General features: G+C 37.7%; 1 protein-coding gene across 8 annotated transcripts in view; it reads left to right on the top strand.

The window, feature by feature from the left end:
- The first annotated feature begins 1,089 nt into the window (after window positions 1-1,089).
- The window catches only part of LOC135234859 (NACHT, LRR and PYD domains-containing protein 3-like), a 91,178-nt gene continuing 82,431 nt past the window's right edge, over window positions 1,090-9,836 (top strand). For 3 of the 8 annotated variants that reach the window (XM_064299861.1, XM_064299862.1, XM_064299854.1), the window contains exons 1-7: window positions 1,090-1,248; window positions 1,960-2,105; window positions 2,205-2,315; window positions 2,964-3,074; window positions 3,826-3,936; window positions 4,080-4,149; window positions 9,105-9,420. In XM_064299861.1, coding sequence (XP_064155931.1) covers window positions 2,047-2,105; window positions 2,205-2,315; window positions 2,964-3,074; window positions 3,826-3,936; window positions 4,080-4,149; window positions 9,105-9,420 — 778 coding nt within the window. In that variant the 5' untranslated portion in view covers window positions 1,090-1,248; window positions 1,960-2,046. Of the gene's footprint in view, window positions 1,253-1,959; window positions 2,106-2,204; window positions 2,316-2,963; window positions 3,075-3,825; window positions 3,937-4,079; window positions 4,150-9,104; window positions 9,421-9,836 lie in introns of all 8 variants that reach the window. The other 5 variants (XM_064299858.1, XM_064299856.1, XM_064299855.1 and 2 more) reach the window with 5 other exon arrangements.

Genomic DNA, 9,836 nt, shown 5'->3' with positions numbered 1-9,836 from the left:
GCATTTTTACTGATTATTTACACAAATATTTCCAATTATGTATTTCAACTGATTTTTTGAAGAAATTACAAATGACAAATGCTTTCAAGTTCAATAGCTCCTAGAGAATAGGACCTAGGACCTTCAAACCACTTTTAAATTGTTCACAAACAATGGCCACAGGATGCACAAGTAAAGTAAAGTAATAAATTCAATTTTATAACTTACACTTACCCGGTCAAGTAATATTGTGACACATGCAGATCATGAAATAAAGTCCACATGTTTGCAGTCCTGTCTCATCACTTCCAACAGTAATGCCCAAGGGGGTTGCATTGCAACACAATTAGTAAACCCGTCAGTACTACGTGAAAGGCTGTCAGAAAGCTGTATGGCAGTTTCTGACAACATGGAGCAGGCCACCCTGCTGAAAATTCCAACTTAAACCAGTTTAAGCTGATCAAGCTGGTTTAAGCTGTGTTTTCCACACTATTAACTGGCCAACCAGCTGTTCTCCAGCTGACTAGCCTATATAGTCACCAACCTATATTGCCCGGCAGTTAGACCACCAGCTTACTCTACCAACTTAAACAACTTTGACCAGCATTGTCCAGCTAGAGACCAGCTCTGACCAGTCACAGAACAAATATGACCAGCAAGAAGTGTCAAAAACACAGCTGAAACCATCTTAAACCAGTTTAGAATCCCTGCTGGTTTAGCTGGAATTTTAAGCAGGGCAATGCAGTTGGTGCAGATACACAATTAGAAACGTATTAAAATACATATTTTTAAAGCTCAGCTTCAGTGTGGATTACAAATTCTAAGCTCCAGTGACAAGCCTTTTTTATTTATTTATTTATTTATTTTTTTTTGCATAGCAACATAAATAAGAATCATCTCATTGTAATATAGCTAACAATACCAATAGTCCCAACATCAAAATTGTTTTCAAGTTGTTGAATAAACCTAGTGTATGTACGTTAACAGAATTAGGCAAATAATTGCTTTGGAATTTACGGAATGTCTGTCTCTTCTGAATAATTAATTATATACAATAAATGATGCAGCCAATAAAAGGCAAAAAAAAAAAAAAAAAAAACTTACGTGAGCTCAAAGCGAAACTGAAAGTGAAAGTATTTCAAACTCAATCGCAATTTTAAAGACGGGCGAGAAAGAAGAGGGAGTACAAGAATTAATAAAACTGTAAAACTGAGTAACATAATTGAGTAAGTAGCCTGTTGTGTAGCGGGATACAGGGAATCGAAGCAGGTGAGTGGGTGTGGGGAGGAATGGGAATGTGCAAGTATAATCGCAATAACACGCTAAATTCAGTGAAACAAAACTGACAATAAAAATGGGGCGATTTAGGTCTACTAGGTTATTTTCACATTTCTCGTTTTGGACCAAGACAGAAAGTCATTTTCAAAATAACTGTTAAAAGTTTTACGCTTATTGCAGCATTTTCAATATTTTATTATTTTATTACCTCGTTGGTTATGACGGAAGTCACAGGCCCTGGTGTTTGATTAAACTGTAGGCTACATTTTGACACCGGCTACTGTAACAAACCGGACCAAACATGTTGTCAAACAATAATAGACATTGATTTTGGACGTGAATTCGGCGTTAATTCATTAAGTATTGATGTCTTAGTTCTGACTTGGTATAACAGCCTGAAGGTAAAGGTAAATAAAAGGTAACGTGGTGGACATACAATCAAAATGACGGTTCTGCACTAACATCTGTCGATTTAAATGTTTTGAATTGATGTATCGTCGTTTATTAAACGACGACCATATTAAATCAACCATCTAGTCTGTTGTTTATTGGGAATTTTGGAGGTGACTGTATAGTACATTTGTAGGTCTCTTTTAAATTCGATTGCTTCCTGTCAAGGCTAAGATATATTATGTATGTATGTGTTTCTGTGTGTATTAGTGTCTATGTGTGTTAAATGTTTTTCTTTTTGTGTGTTTACAGTTTGGTGAATTTAGCAGAGAACCCACTTGTGGTCTAAACAGGTCTGATGTGTTCCAGTCTCCTGAGATTGAGGGTACTGTTTCTAAAATGAGTTTCTCAGAGGATCCAGAGGCCAAAGATGGAACCCCCAGCACTCACAGAAAAAGGTATAATTGCATGAATCATATACTTAATGTGATATGAGTTGCAGCTGCAGTAAGAAGATGAGGTCAACTTGAAGCTCTGTCTCCATGGTTTGTTCGCAGTGTCCAGGCAGAAAGAGCGGGGTCACCTGTACCCAGTTGTCTGTCTATGAGGAGTGAACGGTCAATGGAGAACCCATTGTACTTCAGAGGACAGTTCCCATGTGATCCAAGGTAATTGAACAGGTTCATATTGACACTGTACTCTTTAATTCAACTATCCAGTGAGGTGTAAGTGTGGTGTATTATGTGACATTTGTCACATTTGTGACATTTAGGTGTAAGTGCGGTGTATTATGTGACATTTAGGTGTAAGTGGGTGTATTTTGTCATATTCAGGTGTAGGTGGTATGTATTGTGTCATATTAAGGTATTGATAAGGTATTTCCTTAAAGTAATGTCTGCACCCCTCACTCTCTATACTCCAGCTGTTAACACAACTCAAACAGTAGTGGCTTCATAATATGGAGTTCATTGACGAGGAGTAAATTGAAACCACGTTTTTCACCTGTTTCTTACTCAGCTGTTTACAAGAGACAAACTGTGCAAATGATTTCAAGAAACATGGCATAACCCATCACAATGCATTTTGTTGTACAGAATTGCTTATATTAACAATGTGGATGGCTTTTCCAGGTTTTGTTAACAAGGGAGATGGCGCTCTGCCATATTCGATGACAATTTGAACCTTGCCAATACCTGCTAAATCACAAACGTAAACAATAGTGGGGAGAAACAACTGAGCTGGAAGCTCTGTCTCTATGTGCTGTGAGGTAGAGCTAAAGTCTTAGGATGAGCTGTGTCTCCATGGTTTGTTCGCAGTGTCCAGGCAGAAAGAACGGGGTCACCTGTACCCAGTTGTCTGTCTATGAGGAGTGAACGGTCAATGGAGAACCCATTGTACTTCAGAGGACAGTTCCCAGGTGATCCAAGGTAATTGAACAGGTTCATATTGACACTGTACTGTTTAATTCAACTATCCAGTGAGGTGTATTATGATACATTGAGGTGTAAGTGTGGTGTATTATGTGACATTTGTCACATTTGTGACATTTAGGTGTAAGTGGGTGCATTTTGTCATATTCAGGTGTAGGTTGGTGTATTTTGTCATATTCAGGTGTAGGTGGTATGTATTGTGTCATATTGAGGTATTGATAAGGTATTTCACGTTGGCTCAGGGCTATTCAGATGCTCTTTTTTCTTGAGTTTCTACAGATATAAATGACACTGGAACAATACCCTGCAGGGTCAGGGTTAAAGTGTGTCTGCACCCCTCACTCTATACTCCAGCTGTTAACACAACTCAAACAGTAGTGGCTTCATAATATGGAGTTCATTGACGAGGAGTAAATTGAAACCACATTTTCCACCCGTTTCTTACTCAGCTGTTTACAAGAGACAAACTGTGCAAATGATTTCAAGAAACATGGCATAACCCATCACAATGCATTTTGTTGTACAGTATTGCTTATATTAACAATGTGGATGGCTTTTCCAGATTTTGTTAACAAGGGAGATGGCACTCTCCCATGTTCGATGACAATTTGAATCTTGCCAATACCTGCTAAATCACAAACGTAAACAATAGTGGGGAGAAACAACTGAGCTGGAAGCTCTGTCTCTATGTGCTGTGAGGTAGAGCTAAAGTCTTAGGATGAGCTGTGTCTCCATGGTTTGTTCGCAGTGTCCAGGCAGAAAGAACGGGGTCACCTGTACCCAGTTGTCTGTCTATGAGGAGTGAACGGTCAATGGAGAACCCATTGTACTTCAGAGGACAGTTCCCAGGTGATCCAAGGTAATTGAACAGGTTCATATTGACACTGTACTGTTTAATTCAACTATCCAGTGAGGTGTATTATGATGCATTGAGGTGTAAGTGCGGTGTATTATGTGACATAGGATGTCGTAGGATGAACCGTGTCTCTGTTTTGTTGGCAGGATCCAGCGGCCAATGGAGTCCAGCCATTTAGAAGAGAACGGTTCAGAGAAATTATCTTTCCCAAAACAGGTGAGATCTTTTTGTAATTGTTTTGAAAAGGTTAATTTTGGGATGGCTGGTATGGCATCCCGCCAAGTTTCAGGCTTGGTGGGGAGACATGCCCCATACCTATACATCACCGATGGGTTTTGGCTCTTTTCAGGAATCCTGCAGAAATAACCACAGTGTGACCAGACTCCTTAAGAGCACTTAAGAACATTAACTCCTGCACCTTATGACTTCATCTAAACAGACAGAATTCACAAACAACTTCACACATCCACACAATAATGCCCTAGGTGATTTTGCGTTTTTTCCACTTATTTTTTTTCCTGGCAATTACATCACAAATGCTTCAGTACCACTATGAATAATTCTCCCCAGTGGACATCTGCCGATGACAACATCTCATTCTCATTTTGAGGCAATATTGATTTTTTCAAGGCCGATACTGATTCCGATATCTTAGTGAACAGGAAGACCGATATGCCGACATCGGCTGATGTAGTTATAGCAATATAGAGGCAATATATATTTGCAAATATATAGCCGATATAATAAAGCAACAGATCATTCTAGAGTAGGACTATGAAAATATCTTTACAGTACTATGGAACTGCATGCTTTTGATACCACTCCATGGTGCTGATCTACAATCTTAACAGGTATGAACTGGTGTCTCTCCCGAGGTATAGGCAATACAATTGGAATTTTGGGTGAAATGGGTGAAGCAGAACAGGTTATAGCAGTCTTACTATTTAGAATTAGTGCATGAAATGCTTAATGATCTGAATGAATGAATTGTGCATAAATTACACCAGATAACTGTACTTAAATTACCATCTTTATCAACAAATTAGGTGCATTAGATATTTTGAAAAATTATTTTTTAAATTGTTACAAATTTGAACATCGATGAAAAGATGAATTAGCTTACATTGGACTTTAAAAAGCCCTTTTTAATGAAATATTTTGATCTACTTTCAATAAAAGCTATTGTTAAGTGCATATTTTTAAATGACCCGTTACGGGGGGATCAAACATTAATGCCTGGACACAGACAGATGCCAACTAAATGCTTCTTTACAAAGTAACGTTAGCTACTGTATCATAAGTGAACATCTTGTTTGACTATCTGGTTAGTGTGAATCGCATGCTTGTTAGTTATAATAATTATAATAATAATAGTAATAATTTATAATTATTATTATGAATACAACTAATGAACATACAAGTGTCACCGATTGATGCTGAGCTAGACTGTGTTGAGAATGAGATACTACAGTCCAACAAGGGAAGCAGCTGCAGCTGTGGCTTCCAATGTTACAAGTCACCAATATTAAAGTGTAAGAGTTCTCATTCCTATATTATAAACAATAGCCTATTAACTTGTTGGCGTATACCCCAAGTGGCCATGATGCCAGCATCATGAGATTGTTCAACTCAGACGTTCAGTGCTCCTGCAACCAAACTATGAGCTTAAAACACAAACTCTGTGTTCTAACTTTACTACTAGACAATTCCGGACAACTATGCCAAAGATGGAGTTTCTAAGCGCCACCATTATCGCGCCTGTCCTCCATTTACCAAGCTCCCCCTCCCTGTAGTCTCATCTGCAACTACACCCCCCACCAATGACACACTGGACAATAGTGTGTATCTGGGCATTCATAAAAATGAATCTGGGTATTCCATCATAGCAACAAGATAAATGCCAACAATAGCCAAAGGTATGCCAGTACAGCTGTGAAAAACGCTGCTCACTGAACACTGAAATAAATTATAGTATAGTATATAGGAATTATATTATGCCATTATACTATCAATATCTGTGACTAAATATGGAATAAATATAAAAGCTTACCTTTGGTTTTATACGTAAAGATTTCTTTCAAAGTTCAGTGGTCATTTATTGTCTTCAATAATCCGTTTGTGAAATATACATTCAATTATGACAGCTGGGTACCTTCCAAAATAGCTGTGTGTAATACCACGCATGTTGTTTATGGTGTTGTCGCCTTTTTAGTACAACCTGGCTTGATTGACACAATTTATCCAGAAGGTGACTGAATAAGCTTTCTAAGGATGTATAATATGTCTAATTTTATTTGGAATAGCATTTTATAGGTCAGAGTAACCAAAAGTTGTGAATAATTATCTCCACATTACACATTCACCCTGGCAGCAGTAAAAGACACTGCACCCGGCGAAACATTATAGATGAGTTTCATTATTTCTTGGAAAATATTCTTATTCTTGAAAACTTCTGAGCATGGCTAAGACATATATAGACCTAGCTGACAGTTTTCTGGACTAAGTCAGAAGTGGAGAACGACAGCATTGATTCTCTGTCTCTGTCTCTATCTACTGAACACAGATAAGATGTAGATTTCTTTGTAGATATGTAAGTGTTGATGCTCAAAATATTTCACTTATATACGTTATTTTTCAAATTGAGTGACTTTAAATAGATTAGTGTTATTTTTTAGTGAGCATTTTTCACACTAACGTAAGCATTTGTTCAGTAGGATTTGTGTTTCATGCACTGGATGTGACGTGAGCTGGAACGGCTGAGTATTGTTATAATGTCGTCACATCCCCTTACAAGAAAACATTACATACTAGAGTACAGAAAAACATACAAGATTAATGATTACACATTTAGGTACTGTACCACTGTGATAATGTTTTTGCACTTTTAAAATTCTGATAATGTGTTGGGGAAATGACAAAATAGCCTTACACGGGGCACCACTTATGTCAGGATTATACTTCTACATTCTCACATTGAGCACCACTTAAGTAGACGAAGCGGTATAACCTCACAATTAAAAATCAGTCTCATAAAATTACCGGTTTTATATGTGGGATCTCTTAGTACAGTGGGCTCCAGAATTGTTGGCACCCTTAATAAAAATGAAGGAAAAAGGCTGCATATAATAAAAGATTATTGTGTCATTTATGTTCAAACATATGGGAGAACTATATATTTTTATTTCAATACATTTACTCTCATGCTTCAATGTTTTTTCTGAAAACCATAGGTGCCATAATTGGCACCCCTAATAATTATTGGAAGTAAAATCAAACAATATGAAATTGGTAATACAATTTTACTTAATTTAGTTAATCTCAGTCTAAAGGAACTATATTGTGTCATTCCATCACTTCCAGTTTCACTAGAGAATAAAAATGAGGTAACATTTTCCATTTGTCATCCATCAGCATGGGAAAAGCCAAATAACTGTCAATTCAGAAGAGACCGATGGTAATTTACCATCACAAGTCTGGTAATGGGTACAAAAAAAAAAAGACATAAACGGTTAAACATACCACTTAGCACTGTAAGGGCAATAATAAAAAGGTGTAAAACATATGGAATGGTTGCAAATTTGCCAGGAAGAGGAAGCAAGTGCATGGTGTCCCCACAGACAGTGAGAGGTCATTAATTACACACTGATCCCACTGTTTATGAATTGCAGAGATTGGTTTGTTTCTTGCGGTCAACAAGTCTTAAAAAAAAAAAAAAAAAAAAAAAAAAAAAACATAAAATGGCACCTCCATACCAACTAACTCTTTGGAAGGGTGGCATGAAGACAGCCCTTACTGAGCACAATAAACAAAACCAAGAATCTGGAGCTTGCCAAACCTCATTGGAATTATGACTGGAAGAGAGTGCTATTGACAGATGAGACCAAAATTGAACGTTTTGGCCATACTCACTATCAACATCTTTGGCAGCAAAAGAGGAATGCATACAGGAGAAGCACCTCATACTTACAGTCAAATATCGAGGTGGGTCATTGATATTTTGGAGATGTTTTGCTGGCAGTGGTCCTGGGGCACTATTTTAGATCAATGGCACAATTAATTCAACAAAGTACCAGGAAATTCTGGCAGAAAATGTAGTTGTCTCTGCTAAGAAGCTAGGACTTAGCCATAAGTAGATTGTCCAGCAGGACAATGACTCCAAGCATACATCAAAATCTAAACAGAAATGCTTAAGTGAAATCAACATTCATGTTTTCCAATGGACATCTCTGTCTCCAGACTTCAATTTAATCAAAAACCTGTGGTCTGAACTGAAGAGGGGGGGTCCATAGGCGCAAACCCAAAGATATCAATGATTCAGAAAAATTCTACATGGAGCAATGGTCAAAAATCCCTCCAAATGTGTTCTAACCTTTTCACAGATTATAGGAAATGACTCATGGCTGTCGTCTTTGCCAGGGGTGTTTTCACAAAGTATTAAACCAGGGGTGCCAATAATTGTGGAACTTGTTTTTTGGGGAAATATTTTTTTTATTTAAAAAATGTAAGACTTTGGTTGATTCCAATGAATCATTCAAGCACACTAGTTTACACATGTTGGAAAATAAAGCTTATGTCAATAACTATTATTTTTTAGCTTAGAATTTTTTTTAGCATTTTGTGCATATTTATCAAGGGTGCCAATAATTCTGGAGCACACTATTTTATTGCAAACTAAAATAGAGAAAATTCATTTTTTATTTTTTGCCTAGACAATTGCATTTGTGGTACTTTATTTCTTCCTAAATTATGAATATAAACTAATCTAAGTTAGTATTTTAAATGGCCTTGCTTCATTTAAGCCATTTGTCAAGTCTCTGTGATCACATCTGAGGTTATAAATCTTTCAATCAGGTACCCCCGAAATGGGCAAGGATTGGGATTGTGCGTGAAGGGTTTAAATTGTAGCCTACATTATTGTATAGGGTTAAGGTTCTTTCAGTGAGCTATATTGCTTGTGTTAGCCTGTGTTGCACACACGTGCTGCAACTTGTGACAGCGTCTGTTCAAATAAGTTTGGTGGCATTCTGGTGCAGCAAGTGAATTGCTCAAAAATATGTGACACATAAGGCAAGGATCATGGTGCATTTATTTGAGTGTGTATTTACAGCGCACCGCTATGTATGATTGTCAGTCACACACATACTGCACACCTGTTCTTGTGTCCTTTTCAGTCTCTCCTGTGCACCCTCATGAAGCTGAAGACTGAAAAGTTGCTACTGTTCCAGAGCCATCTGAGTCAGGATTGCCCAGAATGCTTCAAGAGTCTGTCTGATGATCCTTCTGTACTGGATAAGTTTATGAAGATGAAGAAATTGTTCAGCAGTCAAATTTGTGAGCGAGAGTGGGAGGAACCTGAGGCCCTGTGCTTTGTTGAGAAGATGCTAGAGGCCTGTGGCAGCGAGAGGTCTCTGGAGATCACACTCCACATCCTGAGGAACATGAAGCAGAATGATCTCACTCACTCACTGGAGAGAGATGAGCAGCACAGTAAGTTTTTTCTCATTGCACTGTGAGTGCTTAAATGAGTTCAGCAAACCAAACAGTGAATAATGCTCTGCTTTGTACCATCCACACTTTAAACTTCCTTTTTTAGCATTTAAATTAAAATTTAGCTTCAAGCAATAATTATTGGGGCAAACAAATGCACATAAGATTAAATGTCCCTGAGGGAGATTCAAACTGACCTTGTGCTCAAAAACTACTGTCACATTACATAACAAGCATTTAGCGGACACTCTTATCCAGGGCAGCCAACTCAACTTTTTACATGGCATTTATATTGCATCCATTTATACAGCTGGATATATATTGAAGCAATGCAGGTTAAGTACCTTGCTCAAGGGTACAGCGGCAGTGTCCTACCCAAGAATTGAACCTGTGACGTTTCAGGTACAAGCCCAGTT

This window comes from Anguilla rostrata, chromosome 11 (genome assembly GCF_018555375.3).
Source record: "Anguilla rostrata isolate EN2019 chromosome 11, ASM1855537v3, whole genome shotgun sequence".
Lineage (NCBI taxonomy): Eukaryota > Metazoa > Chordata > Actinopteri > Anguilliformes > Anguillidae > Anguilla > Anguilla rostrata.
This window is presented reverse-complemented; position numbering and strand designations above follow the sequence as displayed.